General features: G+C 40.3%; 2 protein-coding genes across 3 annotated transcripts; one reads left to right on the forward strand and one right to left on the reverse strand.

The window, feature by feature from the left end:
- Positions 1 to 1,026: 1,026 nt before the first annotated feature.
- Positions 1,027 to 9,041, forward strand: cdca7l (cell division cycle associated 7 like). Of its 2 annotated transcripts, XM_023960148.1 has the most exons (10): positions 1,027 to 1,168; positions 2,279 to 2,410; positions 2,489 to 2,586; positions 2,668 to 2,890; positions 2,988 to 3,050; positions 4,584 to 4,766; positions 5,879 to 6,034; positions 6,123 to 6,272; positions 8,437 to 8,573; positions 8,695 to 9,041. In XM_023960148.1, the coding sequence occupies exons 1-10, from the start codon at positions 1,151 to 1,153 to the stop codon at positions 8,714 to 8,716; spliced, it is 1,182 nt and encodes a 393-aa protein (XP_023815916.1). In that variant the 5' UTR covers positions 1,027 to 1,150; the 3' UTR covers positions 8,717 to 9,041. The 2 variants fall into 2 exon arrangements, with proteins under 2 accessions (XP_023815916.1, XP_023815917.1); XM_023960149.1 differs by lacking the exon at positions 2,279 to 2,410 and having other exon boundaries at positions 1,028 to 1,168.
- Positions 9,042 to 11,599: 2,558 nt separating this feature from the next.
- Positions 11,600 to 21,531, reverse strand: sp4 (Sp4 transcription factor). Its single transcript, XM_011480814.3, has 7 exons — positions 20,693 to 21,531; positions 20,400 to 20,470; positions 19,137 to 19,487; positions 17,874 to 19,062; positions 17,432 to 17,630; positions 13,867 to 14,066; positions 11,600 to 13,749 (listed from the first exon to the last, which is right to left on the reverse strand). Exons 1-7 carry the CDS (start codon positions 20,697 to 20,699, stop codon positions 13,496 to 13,498), a joined length of 2,271 nt encoding a protein of 756 aa, XP_011479116.1. The 5' UTR covers positions 20,700 to 21,531; the 3' UTR covers positions 11,600 to 13,495.
- Positions 21,532 to 27,630: the final 6,099 nt, after the last annotated feature.

Here is a 27,630-nt window from a genome sequence, read left to right on the forward strand (position 1 = left end):
TGTTAAGGATGGCTAATCATCCAAAATTAGATATCCTTAGCTAACAGTAGTACACTTGAAGTTTATTTTATTATTTGTAGTACACTTAAATACACTGGTTTTGCTAAGGATGAATCATCCTAAGTTTGATATCCATTAGTTAACAGTAGTACACTTGAACTTGAACACTTCTCTGGAGTAAATTGGAACATTTTAGGTTTCAGTATATAGATAGTAAATGAAAAGTAAACTTCAATTATATTTCCTCACTTTTAGTATAGATTAAGTATACTGCGCTAAAAAAGGACTACTTTTTTTCTAAGGGCATTGAATATTTACAAGTTTTTCCTAACAATTAGAAGATTTCCCTTAGCACACAGTAGTACAAGTTTAGCTTATTTTCTTAAGTATACTTGAGTGTATATTTAAGAACAGCTAATACTGTAGACCATGATCATGTAGTTGTAGTAAGTACAGTAACTAAATACTTCTTTAGACTAAGATAGAACATTTTAGGTTTACAATATAGATAGTGCAGAAATAGTAAACTTCAAGTATATTGCCTCACTTTTAGTATAGACTATGTGTAGAACACTTACAGCGTACTTTTGCTAAAAGTTCCTCTCAGGTGCCATGTCAGTATAGTAAAACTCACGTTGTAGTGGTGACAAAGTAGACTAAAGTCAGCACACAAGTCACTCCGACTATATACTCCTTTGACATTAAAATAAAAATACATTATTTATGATTAAAAGCTTTTGTTGTCATGTTCACATAAAAACAACAAAAAAGTGACCAAAATTCAGTCCTGTCTCGCCACGCCCATGAAGTGTTTTCGCGCGAAGCGGTGGACTTTACCATTTCAAATAGAGGGGAGTTTTTTGTGTATAATAATATAGTTTTAAATGAAATCGAGAAAATGAACCGAGTTTTGAAAAAAATAAACAATTATACGTTTTTTATTGCATGTTTATTGTATTCTGTGCTGCATAAAGACGAACAGCAAACATAATGTAAAAGAAAATACATGTTTAAACCAGGAAGACACACCTCATCAAGCGGCTCGGTCTGTGTCGGTCACCAAAGTTTGCATGTCGACTTTTAAATCTTCTCTTTGTGCACGTCTGCAGACTACAGTTTACCGTTTACTACATTGCATTTATAATTCAGAATGACCCCCGTGCCGAATGTAAGTATTCAGTCCGTCTAGATTTAATGTCGATGTGATGTAGCCGTTTTATCGCAGGCAATCAATAAAAAACAACGCTGGCTTCGCCGTAGATTAAGATTATCGGGAAAAAAGGCACAGTTTTCCTATTGGTTAGTAACCTAAAGCAATTTACTATTATCATTATTATTTGTGTGTGTGTGTGTCTGGGTTATGGCACATTTTATTATTCGATTTTTTTTTAATATATAACTGATTTAAAAAGACTTGTTCTACTGTCGAAGTAAAGTTATCTTGACTGTTGTCTCCACAGGAAGCTTTGGTATTCATCCATGAGAAAACATTTAAAAAAAAAAGATTTAAAATTAAGATTATTTTTGATCATTGAACATTTATTGCCTTTTTGGGGGACAACCCTGATCAAATTCTTAATATTGGGATCTAACAGACTCCTATTCACAAAACTATTCCCTCCTTATTTTGTGGTGGATAAAAATGTTACATTTTTAGTCACTCTTAGATAGATAGATAGATAGATAGATAGATAGATAGATAGATAGATAGATAGATAGATAGATAGATAGATAGATAGATAGATAGATAGATAGATAGATAGATAGATAGATAGATAGATAGATACTTTAATGATCTGTATACTTTATTGCATGCCTGTCCTTTAAAACCAACAAGAATTATTAAAGAGTATTCAAAGATTAAAAGCAGACCACTCATAAAAGATAATATAAAAACATGCAGCTGGGGTACTTCAACAATGGGGAAGTATGGGGTTTTGTTTTTTCCTTTTCCCCTTCGCCTTGTCGTTAATCCGATGGGTCATGAAATGCAGCAGCACGTACGTTCCTGTGGTGATAAGGCCTCCTCACAGTTCAGCCGGTCCTTGCTGCTTCCAGCTCAACATAATGATTTACGGACGGCTTTTTGTTCTGCTGATCCTGCTCAGGTTCCTCATGGCCCAGCAGAGGAACGCTCACCGTTCTCGCCGCCCTCCGTTTGTGGTGCAAGGCGTTTACTGATGGGAAATTTCTGAGCATTTCCAGCCTCCCTGAGACCTTGAGCGAATGAATTTATGAAGCTCAGACTTGTACTGACAAAACCATCTGCTTCAAACAGGCTCCACGTTTCAAATCCAAGTTTATAACGGCTGAGCTGGCTCGCCTGTTCAGCCAGTCAGACACTGAGGAGGAGTTTGAAGGCTTCAGTGAGGATGAAGAGGATCGATTGAGCTTTAACAGGAATAAAAATGTATTCAACTTTGATGTTTGGATGAAAATAGTATAGTTGTTTAACCAAAACAAAACTAAGAATGTTGTTTCTTGAAAGGTAGTGGATTCAGAGGGCAGTGATGTGGACACCGGCTTCTATTCTGATGGAGAGGACGCCTCCCCACTAAAGAGGAGGAGTCTCTTAGTTGCTTTAAGGTGTGACACGAATATTTCCAGAAATAAATCAAAGTCAAGATTAACGCAGAATTTGTTCTTTAATCGCTAATAATTTCTTAGGTTTCCAATGAAAAGAGCATCTTCTCGCCAGCAAACACTGCGAGGGGAAAAATGTAAAACAACAGTTAAAGGCGACACACCATCCCGTAGAGGCAGAGGAAGACAAGCGGGGCATGAAAAACAGGACAAGGATGAAGAGGAGGAGGCAAGAAAGGAAAAGGCGGACGCGCTGTCTCAAAGTCTGAACAAACGAAAAAAGAACATCCAGGAAAACAAAGCTATGGTATCACACTCTTAAATGTTTTTTCCAAGCTTTTTACCATCTCTTTTTGTCACTTTAGACTAACGTCCATGTTGTCTTTTTTTATTTATTTTTTTAGCTGGCCAAGCTGTTTGCTGATCTGAGCTCCATGGCTGACCTCACACTGCCCAGCCCCAAACAGGTGAAAGCACATTCATCTCACCATAGCTTGAAAAACAGCTATAAAAGTGGATTCTGACACTTACCTGATATTAAAGACCCAATATGATTGAAATGTTGTTTTTAACATCTTCTTGTAGCATTTTTTTTTCATGATGAAGGACATATCTAAGGAAAAATAAGCTTAAAATTGTATTTCCGAGTATTTTTTTCATTAAATTGTTGTAAATTGGGAGCAGATGAAAAATAAGCCGCTTGAAAAATAGCTTCTTTGTGATGTAGAAATGACATGCACCGGTAATGTTAAGTTGGAGGTGTGAGGGGCTGTAAGCTGGTGATAGAGCGTGTAAACAGATGGATGACGGGAAGTGAGGAAACCAACGGTCATACCCACAACTCAAGGGTATTTCTAATGAACTCCTGCTGCTCTGCAGAAATTATGTCCTATAAACGACACAAGTTTTTGAAATTTTAGTTAAAAATTGCATAGTCATGATTAAGATACCACTGAGTCTTCCCAGTGGGTCTTCCAAAAACTTTAATTCAACAGCTCGGCTTGCAAAAATTATGAAAATAGTGCAAAATTTGAAAATAAAAATTGGAGGTCTTGTTTTTTGTTAACTATTGTTCTAGTTTACTTTACACATAGTTCTGTTTCATGGCAATACATACTTTGATTTTCAAAACAATTACCAGGTAATTTAAAATAATTAATTAATTCTACAAAGAACATGTAAAAAACCTGTGCAGTCTAGAACTTTAAGGCAACACTAATCTAAACATGCTCTGCCTACCGAGATCTTCCTTTCAATATTTTTGCTTTTATGTTGAAATTCTTAGTATTCCTTCATAATATGCATGCATTTGTGCTAAGCAAATAATTTTAATCTGGGTTTAGCTAAAAGCTCACCGTGCAACATACATCGAATTTAAAGACTGACAAAGACGATGAGACATTATCAAAGAAAGTTTTTTTTCATGATGAGCTGTGACCTTAATTTCAAAGAATTGAGTTAAATGAAAAGACTTTTTATTGCACTTTAGCATCTTGATTTCCTCCAAGTGGACCCAGCAGAGTAGAGACATGATGTGCACTTGTTTCTGAAACATCACATGAAAGGTCAAACAGAAAGTTGAACCACATTTTCTATTCATTTTAAGCATATTGGACGGTTTGTGAGCAGCTTTTTCAGATTTCATGGGTCATTATTTTATAGTCAGTTTTTCTCCACTGCTGCAGTTTCGCCATTTTCCATGCATACAAATTGATAAATTGAATACCATGAATCTGGGCTTAATAACCATGTTAGAAACATTTTTCATGTTGTACAGCAGCGTGGTTAAACCAACCTTTTATTAGTGCATTTTTCCTATAGGTGAACCATCAATGCTGAAGCAATACGCTGTTAGCTTACATTCTATCGAGCAGCAAAAACACAAAAAATCGTGGAGTTCTTGCAGACAAACGCCACACAAAATGCGGCCGCTGCAACCAACTGTTCTCCGTCACGTTTTCCTCTCGCCTTGCTGAAATCCAGACACCCCTTCTTTGCAGAAGAAAAAGCGGACGCCGCAGAAAACATCGCCACAGAAACGCAGGCTGGACCCAGACGTCGGGTCGGGGAGGAGGAACCCGTCCCGCAAGGCCCGTCCTCCTGAGAACTTTGCTGTCGAGGAAAAGAGCGAACCGGTTCTTCGCAGAAGCCACAGGGATGTAGACATCAAGAGGTTGATAGAGGTATGGCAAACACCTGGTGGTGATGTATCACTGCATTCATTTATTTAAAAAGCACCTTCCACCACCAGTCAAGGAGGCCCAAAGTGCTGCTGCACACAGGAAGAACAAACACAGAACATGAAGAATAAAAGGCAACTTAAAACAGAGATTAAAACTACCATAAGAACAGCTCTAGGCTTGATGCTAAAGCGCTGAAATGAACAATTCTTTTATAAAACTCTCCAAGAGTGTGACCTCTCTAACTGCCAGTGGCAGCTGATTCCATGGTTTACACCCCCTGAAACTCACGCTTGGTTCTGGGAACCATGAATACAAAGTGGTTAGCGGATCGTAAGGACTTAAGTTAGGGGGCAATATTTTAAAAGCAGACTGGAGAGGTAAGAAGGTGTCGTACCTGCCAGGGACCTAAAATAATAAAATAAATTGAGTAAAAAGCAGGTATTGCACTGGCAGCCCGTTCAAAGAGACCAAGACCAGCGTTGTGTGGTCAAACTTCTTTGCCCCACAAATTAATCTGGCTGCTGCAGCCTGACCATTGAAGCTTTGGGTAAGCCAGCATATCAAGAGCTGCAATAATTAAGTCTGGACAACACGAAGGCATTGGTGACAATTTCAAGGTTTGTTGTTGATTTAAAAGACTTAATCCTAGCCAGACGTCACATCTGAAAAAAGCAGGAGCCGGTCACAGCGTTTATTTGGAGGTTGAGCTTCAAGGTTGCATCAAGTTTAACACCCAGGTGTGTTAAACTTGACAGTTAAAAAGGGGCAAAAGAGTGGAGATTCAGACCATGATATTTTCCACCACTAGAGGTAAACACAATCACCTCAGCTTTCTTTTTATTAAGGGCAGTTAAGTTAGCCGACATCCACGACTTAACCTCCTGTTATGTCACGTTCATACCGGGCTGGAAAACTCGCCTTCATGTGAGCACTTCCATTGCAAAGTCTATGGAAACTCATGTATCTGAACATTTTAGGATTCTGCATTCAAACCTCTCATGTTCACGCATGGCTTTGCTGGTTCAAGAACCCGCTTCACATGGCCGGTGTGAACGTAGCCTTAGCTGTTTTGCCTGACATGCTGTGTTTCATTACCTGCTGCTGCTGGACAGGTGGATGAGGATCACGTCGGTGTCAAGCGGAGAAAGATCATGGGCCAGTTTTCCAGGAAGAGTGCGTACGTTGTGAAGTCCGTTGATGAGATCACCAAAGAGGATCTGGACAACATCGCGTTCCGCAGCAAAGATAAGATCTGGGACAAAGAGAACGTGAGGAATTCTGGGAACTTTTGACAGAGATATTTGTGGGTCTGATGGGATTTTCTTCACTTTCTCTGCTTTTTATTTTTATTTTCAGGGCAGCTCGTGCCACCAGTGCAGACAAAAGACTCTGGACACCAAAACAGTGTGTCGCAGTGGTTTCTGTGTGGGGGGCAAAGGTCAGTTCTGTGGACCGTGCCTAAAGAACAGATACGGAGAGGACGTGGGCTCTGTGCTGCTCAACCCGGTCAGTGTTCAAACAGGAAGGCCTTTCTCTCACATTACTCTCACATTAGGGAATGCCATAACCACATATATATTAAAGTTTTCAATCCTGCACAAAAGGACAGTACCACAAACATATAACTAGGTCAGGGGTCGGCAACCCAAAATGTTGAAAGAGCTAAATTGGACGAAAAAAACAAAAAACAAACATGTCTGGAGCCGCAAAATATTAAAAGCCCTATTTAAGCCTTATAATGAAGGCAACACATGCAATATGTATCTATATTAGCTATATTAGCCTACTATCAAAATGACTTAAGGCCCGTTCACACCGGGACAAATTTCGCCGGCGATTTTCGCCGACGTTTAACGCCTTCACATGTGGTGTTATTGAAAAGCCCCAAATATCCTCTACAGATAACAAAAGGAGTTTATTCAGTAGGAGATACGTTGTCCACAGCAGCGGTCCCCAATCCCCAGGCTGCGAACCCGTACCAGGCAGTTAATACTGGGTCGCAGAGTTAAAAAACAAACAAACTACAACCTACAATTTCTTCCATTTTTTTCCATTTATAATCTGAGTCTCAAAGAAGTTTTATTTTGGAAAACTACTGGGTTATCCCCACCACTTCAGACTCATTCTTGACACTTGCCAAGTCGCTCAATCCATTTGCTATTTTCTTAAAGCTGCTGCACCGACCGCTAACTTGAAACCCTTATCACAGTTAACAAAAAACAAAAACAAATGTATTTTAAAAAATTTGTTTTGGAGAAAAGAAGAAAAGATTTTGACTCGGAAGAAGAGATCTGCATTTAACAGGGAAAAAATCACTAAAATATTTATTTGTATTTTAAATAAATCCATATTTTTACTTTAAATATAGATTTATTGTGACGGTTCCCTCCACAAACTCAGGGCTCTAGAGTGGGACTGGATTTTTCAATGGTGCGCCTAACCAAAACAATTCCAAACAAAGAGACAAAATATACATGTATATTTCAGAAAACAAGAATATTTCTCAGAAATTGAAATGAAGTGTTTGGGGGGAAAAAGGAAGCAAAGAAGAAACATCCCTAATTAGAAAATGACGTTTGTCCATCATTTTAAATGAAAGTTATGCAGCATGAAGCGCTTTGAACCAAAAACATGAATGTTAATGTTGAGCCAAACACAGCAGCTGGTCTCAAATAATATGTTTAATTTAGGATATGGTCATTAGGTTATACTGGATATGCTCTGTACTATTCACAAAACATGTATTATTATTTTCTTATTTTAAGTGCAAATTTCCACTCATTTGACTTTTGTCATTTATTGATTTTTTTGGGGGGCCCTTTTGAATTTACAGAAGTGCCAACCCTTTGAAAATTGATCATGACGAAGAAATTAATAAATGTAGTTTGTGCACGTCCGGAATTCTGACTCCGAGTTTTTCATATATCAGAATGGAGCTGTTAAAGAAGAAAAAAAAAATACCTGGAGCAAGATTCATGAGATTTGCACCACTTCAGTATTTCACACCAAGACTCTTCCAACTGCAGACATGCGCTAGTAAACAGTAGAAAGAGAAGAAGCCCCTCCCTGTTTGTGCAGTGTGAAGACCATGGACTGAACGAGGGATGGGGAACTCCAGGCTTCGAAAGGCGCATTCCTGCAGTGCATGTTGTCCATTGTATGCTGCTCTGGCATGTTCTAATTGGCTTTACGCACCTGAATATCTGGAAATCATGCAGACATGTAGCTTTATGTTAATGAAAATGCTGCAAATGAAGTTGCTCAAACGGTGGATTGACGTTTATTACTTTATTTAGAAAAAACAGTTTTACCTTTTTCTTTTTCTTTTTTTCTTCTTCATTTTTTGTAAATATCGGTTGCACCTTAAAAGTTGAAAAATGCTGAAGTTGGTGTTTAATTTTTTAAATTATTATTTTTTAAATTATAATTCAGATGCCAACTTCAGCCTCATATAGGCAGGTCTGTGAAAATATTGTCTGACATTAAACCGGTTTGTGGCCATAAGAGGTTTGGAGACCACTGATCCACAGGACAGATTTGCATGGCTGGTGGTCAGGAGGATGTTAAATAACACAATTCTATGTTAAATAACACAATTCTGACCTCGACTTAACTTTTTTGTACTTAAGTTTTGTTGAAACTGACTTTTAAAATGTGTTTTTTACTTCAGACGTGGTCGTGTCCCATCTGCAGAGGAGTGTGCAATTGCAGTCTGTGTCGAAAGAAGGAAGGCCGCTGTGCCACGGGTATCCTTGTGGGTCTCGCCCGTTACAATGGCCACGACAACGTCCACAAGTATTTGCAAAGGTAGGTTCTTGCCGCTTTTTTTCACAGATTAATGCTTCAGAAAGAAAAAAAAAAAAAAGACATTTTCACCATTTTAAGTAATTGATCCCAGAAGCTAAAACTCGCGTCATCTCTGTTGCAGTATTCAGAAGGAGCTGGAGTGATGTGGAGTGGATTCTGGTTTGAATGCACATAGGAGCATTAGATCAAACCCTTTTTTCACACTTTAAAAAAAGTCACTGTAAAGTACAGCACCTTTACTTTTTTTTTTTTTTTTTACTTGTTCATTTTGTAAAGCCCCATAGGAGGTTAAGATGCTTTTATTGTTTTAAACTTTTGAGTTGTACATTTCCATATTTTCTAGGACTAATATTTTGTCTGATTGTTGTGTTTTGGGTAAAAGCTGCAAAAGTGGAATCTTTATAAACAAGATACTTTTAAAAGTTGAAAATCTTTGCCCCACTGTTAATAAAGTATTTGGTTGAACTATTTTTTTCTCCCAAATGTGTCATTTTGTGAGGCTTTTCATTTGCCAACCATTGTATTAGAAAAACAGGTTTTTTGTTTTGTTTATTTTGCTATTTTGGACACACAGATGATTTGCAAAAGAGGAAGTAGAGATAACTAACCATTACCAACTCTAACAATACTTATTCACATCAACTCTTTCTAGTCCTAATCCGCCCAGCACCACGTTGTACACGTTTGCTAAAATAAAGTCAAAATACCTGGACGCTTTGAGATATATGCCATTTAAATCTGAAATATAACGGCAACTGATCAGGAATTAAATTCTTTCATCATCAGAATCTCAGGAAAAACTGAACTTCGGTGGAATAAAGGGTGGAAGTCTAAAATCTGCTGACTTTCCCAGCTGTTTTTTTTCCCACTATTCACCTTAATCAGCATTTAAATAGATGTGTTTTTCAGGAATCATGTGTTTGTTTTTACCATATCTTTTCATTCATGGCCTTTAACTGTACATTTAATCTGAGCTATTTATTTTGCTTGGCTGCATCCTGCAGGTAAATTCTTTAACATGTTTTTCTTCAGACTACCAGGGCAGTGATTTTTAATAGCATTTTCTTTGTTCCACATATATATATCCTCTTAAAATAGTTATCTTTCTTGCACTTTCACCTTTATGAAATTTTATAGCAGCAGAATGACAGTCCCATTTTCAATTTATCGCTCCTCTGTTTTTTTAAATGTTGTTTGCAAGAATTCAGTGCAATAAACCTTTTTTTTTCAAATTTTGCAATTCAAAATTAAATGGATTTTTTTTTTACATTTTAATTTTTGTTTAAAGAAGCTTAACATTTTTTATTAAAAATCTTAACTTATTTTATAATTTGGTTTGGAGAATAAAAATCTACGTTTAACAGGAAATACTAAATTAAAGCATCATATTCTTTAAGCTCAGATCACATTTTTGAACTTTATGAGCCAATTTGAATGGAATGTTCCTATTGTGTATTTATTTTCTTAATACAAACAAATGATTTCCTTTTTTAATTAAAGAAAATGTCAGGATTTTATCAGGTCTTATGAGTACACAAAGAGAATAATCAGCTTCTAACCTCCTACCAGAAAAACTTTTTTGTTTTTTTAAATCTGCCAAAACTACAATTCCCATATCCCCACCCCCTTCACATTTGGTATGATTGAAAAACCCCAAATGTCATTAGTAGATACCAAAAATTGTTTTTCTGTTGTATCCAGTAGTTTAGATATTTGCATCGCTGGCAGTCAGGACTTTAAAAAATTGGGATGCTTTAACATAAACAAAGATGTGAAAAAGTCTTCTGTCTTCAGTCCGACTTATATGCTGGAATTTGCTGCACAGCAGAAGGTCTGACTTTCAGTCTCAAATTTCTTTCTTTTTTTTAGATTTAAAGTGCTTCAAAGAAAATCTGTATCAAAGGGAGGTTGTTGTTAACTGATGCTTTGTGCAGACCTGAAAGCATGACCTTTCTCCATCATGCACTCATGTTGAGAAGGGCTTTATGTACAGTAGTCACCCGAAATGTGCACACGCCTAGTCCCTGGTAGAAATTAATTTTGGGCATAGTGAATTATACCCCACCACCCCCCACCCCAATGCCCCCAAAAATGATGACATCACAGTGGGCAAAACCGTCACGAAAAGGAATGGGGCCCAAAATCTCTTATTTACAGTAAAAATGTATCAAAATCAAGTAATAAAAGCAGAATAAACATGTCAGGGATATCCAAGGGAAGTTTTAAAATTATTATGGGATGGCCACAGGACCTACGGCATGGCATGTTGTGGGCAAAAAGTGCGATTTTTCACATTTTTACATATGGAAAAAAGAATTGTTCAAGTAATCTTCACAAAGTTTTATACACACGGCGCCAGGATAAGTCTACTACCATAAATGAAGTTTTGTTGACCTTTGGCCTCAGAAAGAGGCCTGCATCTTAAATTAAAAAAAAAAACATCTTTACTATCGTCTTCAAATGTAAACATCTGCTATGGATTTTAATCTATTGCCTCTTAACTCCTCGACCATCATTGGAAAGCTGCTTGGTAAAAAAATAAATGAAGTTTATAATAGATTTTAAACTCTGTAAGAATGGCAAAATTGTAAAAGTGGCATTACCTGTTGCTCGCACATATTTTACCGTAATGTTGTGAAGATATAAATTACGAATCCCTGTCGGAAACTGAACGAAATGAACTGAACGAATGATTTAACATGACTATATTAGGCATGTGGGCACGGTTAGCAAAAAACCTCTGTTGCCAAGGAAATCCAAAAATCTACTTTTGCCAATTCGTCTACAGGTTACATAGATCGATATGTCGCCCCCAGGCGATCAAAAAATAAAATAGTTGCTATGGAGATAAAAAAAATGGAAAAGCTGCAATTTTGAAAAAATACTTGTTTTTTTTAATGAATTTGTCACATGCAGCTCGATAGTACGAGAAGCAGCTGCTTGGCCAATGACGGGGGGTCAAAGGGCATTGATGAGGGCGGGGGCGGGTATTTTCCTCAATGCAGACAAAAACCAGGTCCTCAAAAGAAATGTAAGACTCACTTTATTGTCAAGGTTTATGCAGGCAAAGCATATTTTCTGCATGAAGATATCTTTTTTTTTTTTACTGACAACACATTTGTACAAACCAGTTTTAAAAATATTGATCAATTGGAGCCTTTGAGGCTAACCTGCCAAAAAACCCATTTATCAAACATCATGGAGACGAAGAAACATCTTTAGAAAAAGATTTACAAATGAGATGTCACTACAAAGTACCCGAACTAAAAGGAGAAACATCCGCCGTCACACAAAAGATTACCAAAAACATCTAAATTTTGTTTGGTATCTCAACTTGAAGCAACATAAGGGTTTTTTTTTGTTTCTTTTTGTTTCATTATTTATTTTTCTCCAAAAACAAATGGTGCACAGAGAAAAAGAATAAGCAAAGCCCAGTGGTGAGATGTATATATAAAAAAAAAAAAAAATCAAAACTTAAGCACAAATAGTAAAGAAGAGAAGCAGCACTAGTGCAAAAAACTGAAACATGCAACCTTAGAAACAACACACACAAATACAACTTCAGCAAAAGACACATTTGACAAAATAAAAATAATAAATTAGCCATAAACAGACGGGCCTTGTGTACTGACACACTTGGGTGTTAAGACTGCTAATAAATTCTATAAAATGGTGTTTTGTTTCTTAAAAAGAAGGTGAGAGTTGAACTAACAGAGCAACACCAGCAGATAACCCCTTGTTACACCCCCCAAAAAATCTAAATGGTTCAACCCAACCCGGCTCTTCCTGCTTCTCTTCAGCCCGGCCTGCCTGTGCTCTCCGCGTTCTTTACCCAGCTCCCTCTGAAGTGCCCTCTGTACAACAGCTTGTGTTAAGGCAATTGTGGTACATGGGTCATGTGACGGGGTTAAAGAGGGACGGGGTGGGGTGGGGGTGGGGTCTTCACCGGAGCACAGGAGCCAACATGTACCAACAGCGACAATGCTACCATCTGACAAACCCTTAGTGGCGCTCAAACCACGCCGACTCACGGGACTGCTGCAGATGTGAAGCCTCTCAGCAACCAGGTCTGATCAGACGGCAGCATCTGGTCAGACCACTGAACAAAACTTCCTCTGACAATGTAAACAAGGTTTCAGTTGGATTGTCATTGTAGTATTGCTTTTACTACACAACCAAAGTTGTAGAAAGCTAGATTGTTTTTTTCTTTTTTCCTCTATAGAAATGTTTCTTTCTAATGGCCATCGCGCCTCAATAGGAATGCATCATAAATCTTTTTAAATGTGCTTTTTTTTCGTCTCTGTAAATTATTCCCCAACCGTTTTCTGTAGCAACGGTTATTTTTGTTGATTAGTCAAAGAAAATAAACATGTTACTTGAACCCGAAGACTTCACCTGAACTGTAGATTCAACTTCTGGTAGGTACATCCTTTGTAAAAACATTCACACACACTCACACACAGTTTCCCAAAGCTGTCACTGCTCTGTAGCTGATCTGCAACCGTCCTGTACCATGATTGACCCTCAGCACTGTTTGACAGGTAGAAACAGGAAAGCAACTGTGTGCATAGAGTTCGATTCTTTAGAAAAAGGCTGCTGTGTTGGTTTGGAATTCAGCAGGTCCCCGTCTTGTGCTAATCTCTTTGAATTTCTTTCTTCCCATCGTTTAGGAAATGCCAAACTCATCTTTTCCATACACTTGATTTGTTATATATTAATTTTTTAGACTGTGATCTCTATATTTTCTATGTCCATGGTGATCCCGTCTCTTTAAGTTTCTGTTCAGGAGGGAGCAAAAACGAGATAATTATGTAAAATCTACAAAAAAAAAAAAAAAAAACGAGAAGTCCCTGCAAAGATCTCTGAAACAAAACAAAAAGCAAACTGGAAGCCAGTTCGGCAAAATAACAGACGTCCATCATCTATTCAAACTCCTCATCTTCTTCTTCCTCCAAGTGGTTGGAGGTGGTGGGTGTGGTGGGGTCGCAGGATCCCACAGAGACGATCTGAGGGGAGTCTCCTAAGCCTTCAGCGGCGTCGTCCTCCATGTCCTCAGTGGTGATGATTGCCACGGCTGCGCCACTCTTCTTGTTCTGGTGGGTCTTGATGTGCTTGGAGAGATGGTCGCTGCGCATGAAACGCTTTGAGCATTCGGGACACTCGAAGCGCTTTTCTCCTGGAAAACACAGAGGAAAACGATTTTAGGGTTCTATGCGGATTCAAAAAAGCACGTGGTAATTCTTGTAAATTGATTAAAAGGACAGGATTTGTCTTTGTGCTTTTTTTGTTGTACCTGTGTGTGTTCTCCGGTGTCTCTGCAGCTCGTCACTCCGGGTGAATCTTTTGCCGCAGAAGATCCAGTTGCATACAAATGGCCGCTCGCCCGTGTGCCAGCGCAGGTGTGCCCTCAAGTGGGACGTCTTTCCATAAACCTTCCCGCAGCCCTCCATGTGGCAGATGTGCTGCTTCTTCTTTGTGGGATCTCCACTGTTTCTAAAAAGCAAATCAGTTTATTCACTTAAAAGACTTGATATGATTTTTAAATATGAGGTGCTGTTTGTAAAGTGACCAATATTAACAGCAATATTTTGGGTTGTTTAGCCTGTTTTAGGAGAAATAAAACACATTTGAATTTTCAAAAACATATTTTCACCTTTTTATTCATGTATTTATAAATTTTACATTTACTAACTAAATATGTAGTTAGCTTGCTAAATATTTCATTTAAGATTAAATATTTTCTATAATTATATATTTAGCTTAGAAACTAAATGTTTACTTTATAAACGAAATATTTATTTTACAAAGTTAAACCTTTAGTTTGCAAATTAAATATTTAGATCTTATCTAAATATTTATTTTTAAAACTAAACATTAAAGCTTTGTAACTAAATTTATCTATTAAATAAATATTTAAGTCCAAATTAAATATTTAGCCTTTTAACTAAATATTTAGTTTGGAGCTAAATGTTTAACTCCTAACTAAATATTTAGCTAACATGCAAATGAACTTGCTGATAACTGGAAATAGACTATCAAAATAAAAGCTGCATTTGAATTCTCGCCAACATTGTCATCCATGCATGTCCTTTACAATCTGCTGGCGGAAAACATTTGACGAGCCGTTTTAACGGCTTGTCTTTTGTAAATAGGCTTCTTCTCAGGGCACCGCCACACTTCTGACAGCTGTCGGCACATCCTCTGCTGGAACACCCCCGCCCTCCCGCCACCTCCACCCTGAGCGGAACTTCTCCTTTTTAAAATGTAATTGTTTGATTGACCGATCTGTTCACTTTTGTAGAGTCCATGACCGTGCCATTTTGGTTCACAGACTTCTGTCTGCTTTATTAATCACATAATTGAACACAAATCTAAAAAAGGGTTATTTTCTAAACTACAGCAGGGGGCGCTAATCGAATAATGCCATAATATTACAACAGAACCGTCTATAAACAGCCCCTATGCCAATTCCCCATCCCTTCCTTATCTACAATGAGGCAAAAAAGTATTTAGTCAGCCACCAATAAGAAAACAAGATTTCTGGCTCTCACAGACCTGTAACTTCTTCTGTAAGAAGATCCTCTGTCCTCCACTTGTTACTTGTTTTAATGTCACCTGTTTGAACTGGTTATCTATATAAAATACGGCTGTCTACAACCTCACAGAGTCACACTCCAAACCCCACTATGATCAAGACCAAAGAGCTGTCTGAGGACACCAGAAACCAAATTGCTGACCTGCACCAGGCTGGAAAACTGAATCTGCAACAGATAAAAAGCTTGGTGTGAAGAAATCAACTGTAGGAGCAATTATTAGGAAATAGAAGACAAACAAGACAAATGATAATCTCCCTCGAGCTGGGGCTCCACGCAAGATCTCACCCTGTGGGGTCAAAATGATCACAAGAACGGAGGAAAAATCCCAGAACCAGACGGGGTACCCAAAAGAATGGGCCAAAGTATCAACGGCTATCATCAGTAACACACTACACCGCCAGGGACTCAAATCCTGCAGTGCCAGACGTGTCCCCCTGCTAAAGCCAGTACATGTGCAGAACCGTCTAAAGTTTGCTGGAGAGCATTTGGATGATCCAGAAGAGGATTGGGAGAATGTCCTAAGGTCAGATGAAACCAAAATAGAACTTTTTAGTAATAACTCTACTGGTCGTGTTTGGAGGATAAAGAATGCTGAGTTGCATCCAAAGAACACCATGCCCACTGTAAAGCATGGGTGTGGAAACATCATGATTTGGGGCTGTTTTTCAGTAAAGGGACCAAAACAACTGATCGGTGTGAAGGAAAGAATAAATGGGGACATGTATCGTCAGATTTTGGGTAAAAACCTTCCATCAGCAAGGACATTGAAGATGAAACATGGCTGGAACTTTCAGCATGACAACAATCACAAACAAACTCGGTTTTCCGGTAGAAGAAGCCTAATTACAAAAAAGCAGCATTCCGCCAGAATGTTGGACATGCATCAATATGGCACAAGAAAGTGCATGAGGGACACGTCTGGCGAGAATTATTTCAGAGACAGCGCAAAATCCAGCTTTTATTTTGATAGTCCATTTCCGCTTATCAGCAAGTTAATTTGCATGTTAGCTAAAAATTTAGTTAGGAGTGAAACATTTAGCTCCAAACTAAATTTTTAGTTAAAAAAAGTATAAGTTATAGATACATTAATTAAAAAGTGAAAATATGCATTTGAAAAATGAAACCAGTTGCTTTTATCCTAAAACAGGCTAAATAACCAAAAATATTGTTGTCAATATCTGATTTTTTCACTTTGCAAACGGCACCCAATAGGTGTTCTAGAATAAAATGTTGTTACAAAATTCTGTAGTCTATCAGATGTCAGACTTTGATTTGCTTTTTGGGACAAGTGATCATCTTTTGATGCATTTCAAAGGTGTTCTCAGTGGTCTTTTATCTTGATGATGCTATGATTTAAAGCCTGTGTTGTTTTCTAGGACATAGTTTCTGCAGAGCAGCAGCAGTTAATTAGAAATTCACCTCTGAATTGTGGGCGAGACTGTTGCCGCGAAGTAAGCACACCCCACTTCCCATCACCCATCTGTTTCTACGTTCTCCCACTGGCTTACAGCCCCTCAAACCCCCACCCTCACATTACTGGTGCAACAAATTTGGCGAACATTATCAGAGCGATCCAGTCGTACAGTTCTGATCAAGATACCGGCTCAGACGAAGAAAACATTGTCTGCAAGTGGATGCATAAGAAAGGGGCGGAGTCAGGAGCTTGTGGCCCGCCCAGTATATTTTCTACATCATGAATACAAACTTTTTCAAACTGCGTTTTTTGTGTTAAAAACAACAAAAAACACTGAAAGAGTGAATCTTCAAGAAAGCACACAACTTAAAGACTCACTCTAGTGAAAACATTTTCTTGTGGTATTTTCTGAAATGATGGAGGATATATATAACATAATTTAAGATTAAAATTGCACTTCTGTGGGTTTTTTTTTTTAATGCAAATTGTGAATCGGTTGCAGACGGAAAAATGCCGTTGGAAAAAGCTTCCTGCTCTGCTCCATTCTGATGGATCCACTTGCAGACAAATAGATCAATGTAGTCCAACGAACTCCAGCAACTCTGCAGAAAATGTGTTTTAGAAAACAACACAGATTTTGTTGATACTTTAAAGACCACTGGGAACACTTTTAAAATGGATCAAAAGATGATCGGAGTGGGACTTGAAATAAAACTTCAAATCCTTTAACTATTTGTCAATAACTATGAAATTGCAGAGACTAAAACGTATCCAACCCTTTAAAATGTCTATTGTACTTCTGAATTAACTGCTTTCTGGTGGTTGTTTTTCTTGTAAGCTCTCCATACCTCCCCTCTCCATCCCTGCAGTTGGGACAGGAGCAGGCGACGCGTCTGAGCCGCTTGCTGGGCTGGCCCTCCTGATCCGAGGAACTCTGAACTGAGCCGAGCTGATCTGGACTCATGGATGAACCTGAAGCCATGTTGCCGACAGTGACTGTCACAGGAGAGGACTGAACTTTGACCCCATCCTGACCCTGTGTTTGACCTAGAGGTGAATTTGAAAAGTGTGTCAACCTTTATGTGACATGCAGAAGAAAAAAAATACACTAAAAACTGCAAGAGGAGAAAATTCTAAATGTCTGAGCAGGAGGGATGTTTCTGATATTTTGCTTTAAGTGGTTAATCTGGGAACCGGCCCCAAAATTGATTCAAAAGTCCTATAAAAAACGTCAATCACTTCTGAAAAAAGTGTCTCATAGTCACACTGTTACACTTATTGTGTACTTACCCTGCAGACCGGTGATGGTGAGAGGAACCCCCTGCACCTGAACCCCAGCAGTGCCCAGTCCTGCGATGCTGACCGTTTGTACCCCTGAGCCTGGGTTGATCTGAGCTGCACTCAAAGTCAAGGGAGTGCCGCTCAGGGAGACCAACCCCCCACCCCCCACCGTCGCACCGCCTGCAACCGGGGCCAGGGTCAGCTGCTGCGGCACAGCCGCCCCGAGACCGCCCTGCAGCGACACTCCTCCAGGAAGTTGCAACGTCTGCCAGGTGATTTGCCCAGAAGGTGACAGAGTAGGAGTGCGAATGAGAACCTGGGCTGGGTTCTGGATGGCCTGGATGGGCTGCAGAGTTTGTCCTGGCGCCAACTGAAGGGTCTGAATCTGCTGAGGCTGCTGCTGGTTCTGTGGCTGACCCTGACTCTGGGCTTGGGGTTGCAACTGGATCTGCTGGACCAGCTGATGCCCAACCTGACCCACGATCACCTGCTGGATGGTTCCGACGGCGTCAGTCTGATTCTGCAGCCCGTTGGCTTGGTTTTGGTTCTGAGAATCTGCCTCGCTGCTCTGTACCTGAGCGTCAGCTGATCCTGTAGAAACCACTTGAGCCGCGTCTGACACGCCGTCGCCCTCAGCTGCCGCTGCTGTGGATCCAGTTGCAGCTGGAGCAGCTCCAGAAACAGCTGTTGTCACCAGCTGGTTGCCATTAGCAACAGAAAATGTGCCATCCGCTGATTGGATGAGCTGAACGGCTCCGCCCGCTCCAACGTTATTGATTACAGGTAAAGCCAGGGTCATGCCACCTAGGTTTATGGGTACTGTGGTCATGACAGGGGGCTGAGAGCCCTGTAGAGTCTGCAGCTGAAGTGGAAAGGACTGTGCTGGACGGATCTGCAGAGGGACGGTCTGATTGGTTGTGCTTGGGAGGATAGTCTGCTGGTTGGCCGGCTGGAGGATAGCCTGAGTCTGGCCAGAGTTGGGGTTCTGAATTAGCTGAACCTGCTCAGGCAGAGCTCCAATGGAAGCAGGCTGGGGGCTAATGTGTACTTGCTGTCCATCTGCAGTTTGCAGGTGGGGGATGACCTGATATTGGACACCGCCAGCAGCATTAGAGAGGTTTTGAACCTGGATGATCTGGTATTGCTGCTGCTGTGGCTGACCCGCGGTCACACTGTTGCTCCCACCTGCTGCTTTTAGCTGTGAAAACAGAAAACGATCAGATTACTGAAAAGTGCAAACATACCCCCTGATGCTAAAAAAAAACCATTCACCTTCCGTCCAACAGGTGAGCTGTCGTTGGCCACAGTGGTGGCCACCGATACCGCGACGGGCTGACTGGCGTTCTCCTTGGCCATGGCAGGCGCTGCTGTAATGATCTGCCAACCGTTCCCCGTGAACTGAGCTGGGATCAGTTCCAGCTGCTGGGGCATCAGAGCCTGACCCCCAGCTGCGTCCACCACTATCTGACCCTGGAGCTGACCGGCCTGCAACTGGATTTGACCCGCCTGAACCTGGATCTGTGGGGCACCCGCCTGGGCCTGGGACCCCTCTGTTCCCCCCTGCCCTCCGATCTTACTGCAGGTGGCCGCCAGCAGAGCCAAGGGCGAGGGCTGAGAGGAATCCTGGGTGAAAAACGATGAGGAGGTAAAGCGGTCATCCACGAGTGACAGAGAGTTGTTGAGCACACAAAGAACATCATGTGCTTAATAGGAGCGACACCGGATTGTTCAATATGAACCAAAATCGACTGTGAGTGGTGTCAGCAATCACAAATTATTATATAAATCCAATCGTTGTTCAAGTGAATTGTTACACCCCTAGTGCATATAAAAACACAAGGATTGCTGGGTTACACAGGCAACAATTTAAAAAATGAGGGGAAAAAACGAGAAAGCAAGGGAAAGAACTCTGAAAAAAAAAATGCTACCAGACATAGAACTGTCAGTGGAAGTGGGCGGTATTACAGGAAGCTAGTGGGAGGGCGTGTGAGAACCACATTTCTCTTTTCTCAGAACGCTTGAAGAAAATGCAACCTCCTCTCTTGCCTTTAGAAAAAACTAGGTCGCAGCAGTTTTTTTTTTTTTCTTCAATCCTGCTTAATAGGAAACAGCCTCAAATTTGTTTAAGAAAAAAAAATGTCGTTTGCAAAAGGTGAGAGTATGCTTCTGGTGAACCATCAATGACAAAAAGTAGATAATGGTATGACGGAAAAACGATCTGCATGCATGCAAAACCTGAAGATCCTGTGCTGCAAAGACATCAAAAGTATCGCTACTAAAGGATTCTGTTCATAATTGAAAATGTTTATTTAAAAAAACTACAACAGCTGGATCATGACAACCATGTAAGCGTCTATTCATGAGGGTTGGCTCTCAGCAGGGCTCTACAGAAGCAGGAAGTGAAATTCACTGGAGAAACGCCCCTAGAGGTGTCTGGCTGGCCTGCTGTGAGGGAGGAGGGGGGAACTTTTTTTTTTTTTTGGGCCAAGAGACAAAAATCAAACTAGTGAAGTGTATTAAACTGCACGACTTTACCTGTGAAGCAGAACTTTTCCCTCTTTTAGATGCTTTCCCTCCTTCAGTTCCAGATGATTCCTTCTTCGAGTCTGTTAAAAGAGAGACTTTTACTTTTAATACATTGGTAGCACGAGACAGGCAATAAAAATGCAATCTTGTGCATGAATTAGATATAGCATAACAAAGGTAATCAACAAAGACAAGAGGGAAAAGACAGTAACCTCATCATCAATACCAAAGGGGCATGGAGGCTCATTTCTGTTAGACGGATACACAGAGGGGTGGAGACGGAAAGGGGGGAGGGTACCTACCACTCATAACGCATTAATATACCGAGAGGAAGAGGGTGTAGTTCACGGTGGAAGGCCGGCCGGGTAAAGAGGCGGAGGACGCCTATATGTTCGGCTCTGAGCCGTGGCGGATCTCCTCGTTTGACGAAACCACCCACCGGCCAGGAAGGGCGGTGCCAAGCGCGAGCACAATCAAGCAGTCCCAAATAACGGAAACAACGGAGAGCCCCGCGTGACCGTCCTCGCGCCTCAAAGCTCCTCGCGGCGCAGTCGTGCGTCTCTGTTAGCGGATAGAGAGTCCATACGCGAGCAAATTGATGCCTGTCAGATCGATATCCACAGAGAAGTTGGCACTGTGTGACCGTAGAGGCCCACCCACTTCCATTTAAGCATCAGGACAACACCCTCCTCGCTGCTCCTGCCTGTCACCGCTGGTTTTCTCCCACACGACGCGGGGACGCCTCGTCGCCGGCCGCCGTGCACCGAACACAAATGGTCACCGGTTTTTGTATTTTATCAGCGTGTTCCCTTTTTTCACGGACAATTGTTGTTTTTTTAAGAGGGAGATACGAGCAGATAGCTGTGGCTTTTGTGGGCGGATACGCTCCTCCCACATATTCAGATTGGATGACGGGACTCGGCGTGCGAGGGTCGAGATGGGAGTTGTATTTTGGTGAAGCCTCGCCTTCTCGAATAAGCTAGAGCCATTTTAACTACATTTCCCATAATGCTTCAGCAGGCCTGTCTGAGAGTTGAAGCGGTAGTCATGTTGGTGTGAGAGCGACAGAAGCGGGCGGTGACTTCTGTTTTATGGGGGTTGGGCGACCGGGAAAGGGAGGTGCGCTGCGTCTGGGTCAAGTTCAATTTGGGCTCTAAAAGAGACTAATCAGCGGAATGGAAGTGTTCTTTTATTAAAAAAACAATTAAGCTAATTGATTTTTTCAATTTATTTTAGATTTTAATGAATGTTATCCACAGCTATAAAACAACCCAACAATAATACAAGAAGGAACTACGTTGTTTCTTGTGTCAACTAGTTTTCAAAAATGAATTTTCCTTTTCTTTTTTCACACGTATGTATGTATGTATGTATGTATGTATGTATGTATGTATGTATGTATGTATGTATGTATGTATGTATGTATGTATGTATGTATGTATGTATGTATGTATGTATGTATGTATGTATGTATGTATGTATGTATGTGTGTATGTGTGTATATATATATATGTGCATATATATATATATATATATGTGCACAGGTTGGTGTGTCGTGACTTGCAGTCTTGGGCGACTGTTCTGTCGACCAGGAGTTGGTGTTTGGCTCCTCTGGAGTCTCTACCAATGCTCTTCTGTGTGTTACTCATGAATTGATCCATGTGCCTGTTTATCTTGGTTGCAATGATGCCTGACATGAGCTTCCATGTTGTGGACAGACAGGTTATTGGCCGGTAGTTGGATGGGATTGCGCCCTTTGAGGGATCCTTCTGGATCAGGATCCTCTACATGGATGACATCAAGCTATATGCTAAGAGCGAGCGTGACATTGATTCCCTGATCCACACCACCAGGATCTACAGTACTGACATTGGGATGTCATTCGGGCTCGAGAAATGCAGCCGGATGGTGACAAAAAGAGGCAAGGTAGTCCACACAGGAGGGGTCTCACTCCCAGAAGGAACAATAACAGACATCGAGGACAGTTACAAGTACCTTGGAATTCCCCAGGCAAATGGCAACCTGGAGCAGGCAACAAGGAAAGCTGCAACAGCTAAATACCTCCAACGAGTAAGGCAAGTCCTGAGAAGCCCGCTCAATGGCAAAAATAAGACCCGGGCAATAAACAGCTACGCACTGCCAGTTATCAGATACCCTGCAGGAATAATAAGATGGCCAAAGGAAGAGATACAGACCACGGATGTTAAAACACGAAAGCTCCTCACCATGCATGGAGGGCTCCATCCCAAATCCAGCACCCTGAGACTGTATGCTAGCCGCAAGGAAGGAGGCCGAGGACTAGTGAGTGTAGAAGCCACTATCCAGGATGAAACATCCAAGATGCATGAGTACATCAAGCTCAAGGCCCCAACTGACAGTGTGCTCAGTGAATGTCTCAGGCAATGGAGAGCAGAGGACACAGTGCTGGAGGACAGATCATCATGGGAGGACAAACCCCTGCATGGGATGTACCACCGGACCATAACTGAAGTGGCTGATATCAAGAAGTCCTACCAATGGCTAGAAAGGGCTGGCCTACAGGACAGCACTGAAGCACTCATCCTGGCAGCTCAGGAACAAGCCCTGAGCACCAGAGCGATAGAGGCTCAGATCTACCACACCAGACAAGACCCAAGATGTAGGCTGTGCAAAGAGGCCCCTGAAACAATCCAGCACATAACTGCAGGATGTAAGATGCTGGCAGGTAAAGCATACATGGAGCGCCACAATCAAGTGGCTGGAATAATATACAGGAACATGTGTGCAGAATATGAACTGGAAACCCCAAGGTCAAAATGGGAAACACCTCCGAAGGTGGTAGAGAATGAGAAGGCAAAGATCCTGTGGGACTTGCAGATCCAGACTGATAGGATGGTAATGGCAAACCAACCAGACATTGTTGTGGTGGATAAAGAACAGAGGAAAGCCGTTGTGGTGGATGTGGCAGTGCCAAGCGATGGAAACATCAGGAAGAAGGAACATGAGAAACTGGAGAAATACCAGGGACTCAGAGAAGAACTGGAGAAAGCATGGAAAGTGAAGGTGACAGTGGTGCCTGTGGTAATTGGAGCACTCGGGGCAGTAACCCCCAAGCTGGAGGAGTGGCTACAACAGATACCTGGAAAGACCTCAGACCTCTCAGTCCAGAAGAGCGCAGTGCTAGGAACAGCTAAGATACTGCGCAGGACCCTCAAGCTCCCAGGCCTCTGGTAGAGGACCCGAGCTTGGAGGAAAAACCACCCACGGAGGGTGAGAGGGGCGTTTTTTTTTTTTATAAAATAACATAAACAAATCTTTGAGAATACAGGCAAAGCTTTAGGAGAATATGGTGGAAAAATGATGTGGGGAAAAAATGTCAAAACATTTTATGAAAACAATGATCATCGTTAGTAATCTTCATAGGAACACGACCATTAGGGATATTTGAATAACATCCACAATCCACATCCGCTTTTCCATTTTGTATGGGGTTTTTGCAGATAATGTTCTTTCACAAATTTATTTTCAGCTGAATATACCATACAAATGTGAAAACCTTGATTGAAACACAATATTCTTCCATACATACAAATTCTTCAGTTTTAAAAGGTTGAAAACCCCTTTTTTTTTAAGAGTGAACTAGCAAAAATACCTGAGAGATTTACTCATTTAACAATAAAAAGATAATCTACTGGAAAACAGTTTTTCACCATGCCTGCTAGTTCCTCTTCAGGGTGATGCTATCCGCTTTCGCTCAAAAGTGGGATCCAGCCTGCATGTTTTGCCTGTCCGTTGCAAGGCCACACAGATATATAACCACAAGTTCACACCTATGGGCAATTTAGAGTCACAAACTAACCTGAGGCATGTTTTTGGACGGTGGAAGGAAGCTGGAGAGAACCCACGCATGCAGAGTGAGAACATGCAAACTCCACACAGAAAGGCCCCAGCTGGAATTCAGTCCAGGGCCTTCTCACCGTGAGGCGGGAGGGTTAACCACTACTCGACTCTGCAGCCCCCACATCAAGCAGTCCGCTTATATACTGCTGTTCCACAAAAAATAACACATGGAACATTTGCTTCAGCAAACAGTAAAACGTTTTTTTTTTTTAAACAAAAGTAATACATTTATTTGTTTTCCTTTCCATTGTTACATTTTCCAAGTTAAAATGACTTAACTTGTGATGTATATTTAAAGTTCCATTCTAGTCATCCTTTGATCTATTGTAATAGTCTTTCAATAAGGATTATATCGATTTCAGCCAAAAATCAAAAACCTGTGGAGAGCGACCTCGCCCCCCTTTCTCTTCCCCGTTGCAGAGAGCTCTCTGTTTAAGCGGAGCAGAATGTTTGTGGCCTTTCCATTATATTTTCGAAATAATTCATATAATCTTTTTCTAAAGGCATTTTTTCATCTCATCCTGATTCACAACAATTTGAATAAAGAAATACTCAGAAATGCAAGTTTAAACTGATTTTTTTTTTTAAATATATGTCTTCCATCATGAGAAAAATGCGACAAGACCATGTTAAAAACACAATTTTCATTGGAGTGGGTCAATATGTGCAAGATTAGATTGGTGTTGATTGATGCTGGTGCTGGATGCCGTGTAGCGGTACTTTCCCCGTAAACAAAGGACAAAGGTTAGAAGCTCTATTACAGTACAGTGCTCCATCTTTTGCCCAAACAGTGCGATGAAGGTTCCACTTTCAATTCTTTATTTTATTCAGTATTGTTTAAGTAGTCAGTTTTGTTGTGCACATTTGCAAATTACCCTGTTAAAATCTACCCCCCCTTTTTTTTTTTTTTTTTAAGAAAATGCAAACAAGTCTCTCCATCTTTGTGAGAGCGCGTGAGACATGGCAGCTCTTTACGGGAGTTCTGTCATGCATAAACAACAGCCACACACACAGACCCACACACCTGTGCTGTCCCAGAAACACATGCACACATGCTGTAATCATGGCGGAAGCTGAGCTTGGTGTTCCCGCCCCCTGGGCCACTTGGTAGGTCGTTGCTAAGCAACGAGGCCCTATCTGAAAGAGGGGGAGTTGTCTGCTTTTGAATGTGTGCTGGTAAAAGGAACTAGGTGTACAAAATAGAAGTCTGTGTGTGTTTCTGGAGTGGACACGTCTAAATGAGCATAATCTCCTCTAATCTCCAACAATTGAGGGAGATTTTCTGAGAAACGAAGCAAAAAAAAAAACCTTCTGTCACTCGGGATTTTAACCATTTATATATGCAAAATGTTTGACCTTTAATTTCATAACATTTTTAGAGTAGTCACAAAAGAAAAAAAGAAATATCTTGAATTAGGTTCATTTTGTTAGAAAATAATTCCTTCCCAATATATACCACTAGATGGCGCCAGATATCAGTGTGTTAACAACTTGGAGGAGAACTTTGCGTTACAAAGCATACTTTTAAGCAAGTTAACACAGCATTGGTACTTTATAACTGTTGTGACTTCATTTGATAGGAATCAGAGCTGAAGGAAGTTGTGATTTTAAAACAAATCCTGTTTTTTTATTTGCTTAAGGGTTTAATACCACTTCCTCTGGAACATGATATGATTGTATATTTGCAGGTGTGAGTCCGTTGATGGTCACCTGACGTTGTGTATCTCTCAGCATACACTGATGCCTACGCATGTGTTTGTCAACCTTGGCGTCACCATGTCTCCGCTCCCTAAAGGTTCAACTGTAAACAGAATGATTTATGACTTGCAAAACTTGAGTTTTCGCAGTTACCTCAGTACTTGTGTGTCGGTGTGTCTCAGAGTGGTTTTGTGTGTGCGTGTTCTTGTTTTTGTTACCTTGTTCATTTTTGCCACACTTGCCTTATGAGGTCTTGTTGGCCTAATATGGGCCTTTTGTCATTTTTAGGCTCCTGGTTCGGTTTAAGGCTATATGTTGAATGGCATCACCTGGTTAGGGTTAGCCTGGAAAATCTCAAATGGAGTCTTTCAAAGTCTTATAGGGGGTAGTTGTACAAATTTAAACAGCTGAGTGGGTGCTTGTTTTGAAATTTTCTTTTTTTATTGCCAGAGACATGGCAAATTACAAAAGCGCCACTCATGTTTCCAGGAAACTCTTCAATGGAAACTTTATTAAGTGTTGAATGAAGAGAAATTCCTGAGAGTGAAACACAGTCTCTGTCTGAGCTGGTGAGATGTCAGCTTGGGGTGTGTGAGGAGGATGGGTGTCAAACCTTGAGGAAGGAAAAAAAAGAAAAATTAACTTTGGTTACTTAAAATTCCCATTTTAATAAAATAAAATTTGAATTTCTGAGATGCTTAACCTGTGACCTTCAGGTGTGTATGTGTTTCTTTCCCTTACTTTTAAAAGAAATAAATATTTAAAAAGTAGAATGCTTCCAGTTCATTGTGTCTGTCCCATTGTTTGTTTCAATGCTAAGACATGCTTTACAGATGACAGATGCACATCGATAAAACGTCCTGCAATGCAAGCAATGAGTTTGATTTTCAACTTTCAAGATATTTATTTATATGACATTTTTCTCAAAGATCATCAGAATAATAAATAAATAAATAAATAAATAAATAAATAAATAAATAAATAAATAAATAAATAAATAAATAAATAAACTGGCTACATGGACAAAGAATTAAAAAATATCAATATATATTTTTTATGGTTCTATGTCTCAAGCTCTAAGCAAAAATAATCCAGTTGAAAAATTGTTGCGTTTTTTAAAGTTGTCCGTTCTCAGTCTTTCTGTTATTATTTTTTTGAACCCTAACTTACAGGAACTAACTTCTAAGGGAAATAAATAATTTGAGAGGATTGAAGGTGGAACCCACTTTCAAAATCCTCTACATTTTTGTGCATGTCAGGTTTTTAGTTTTCATCCATATCCTCTTCTTGTTTTCTATTCTTTCTGAAAAAAACATTGTTAGAACATTTTTTGGTTGCATTGTGTGACTCATTACATGACTCTGTTCATGTCACTTTGATTTGAGTGAGTAAAAAATATTTTAAAACATTCCAAAAGTTTAGTAAGGCATGAAGTATTGAAGATGTGTTTTTCATGTGTACTTCTGCCCATTGCTTTAAAGCTTTGGTCATTTTAAACCTTAAACGATCAGCACAACATCTTTGATTCAATTTTTGTCACATTTTGTTGATTTTGTTTTGGGTTTGAGGTTACAGTTTGCTTTCAAAACCCTGGTTTTTGGCTGTGATACTCATTTCCTTACAAGAATATAAGACATTACTATGTGAAAAATATCCTGGCCGA

The sequence above is a fragment of the Oryzias latipes genome, chromosome 11, assembly GCF_002234675.1.
Source record: "Oryzias latipes chromosome 11, ASM223467v1".
Taxonomy (NCBI): domain Eukaryota; kingdom Metazoa; phylum Chordata; class Actinopteri; order Beloniformes; family Adrianichthyidae; genus Oryzias; species Oryzias latipes.

Excerpts from the sequence above, each read along its gene's own strand:
- sp4 (XM_011480814.3), bottom strand. Across the intron at positions 19,063-19,136 it reads GCTCACCTGTTGGACGGAAG|CTAAAAGCAGCAGGTGGGAG; the intron begins GTGAATGGTTTT and ends CTGTTTTCACAG. Across the intron at positions 13,750-13,866 it reads ACACCGGAGAACACACACAG|GAGAAAAGCGCTTCGAGTGT; the intron begins GTACAACAAAAA and ends TGTGTTTTCCAG.
- cdca7l (XM_023960148.1), top strand. Across the intron at positions 2,587-2,667 it reads AGTCTCTTAGTTGCTTTAAG|GTTTCCAATGAAAAGAGCAT; the intron begins GTGTGACACGAA and ends ATAATTTCTTAG. Across the intron at positions 8,574-8,694 it reads GTCCACAAGTATTTGCAAAG|TATTCAGAAGGAGCTGGAGT; the intron begins GTAGGTTCTTGC and ends TCTCTGTTGCAG.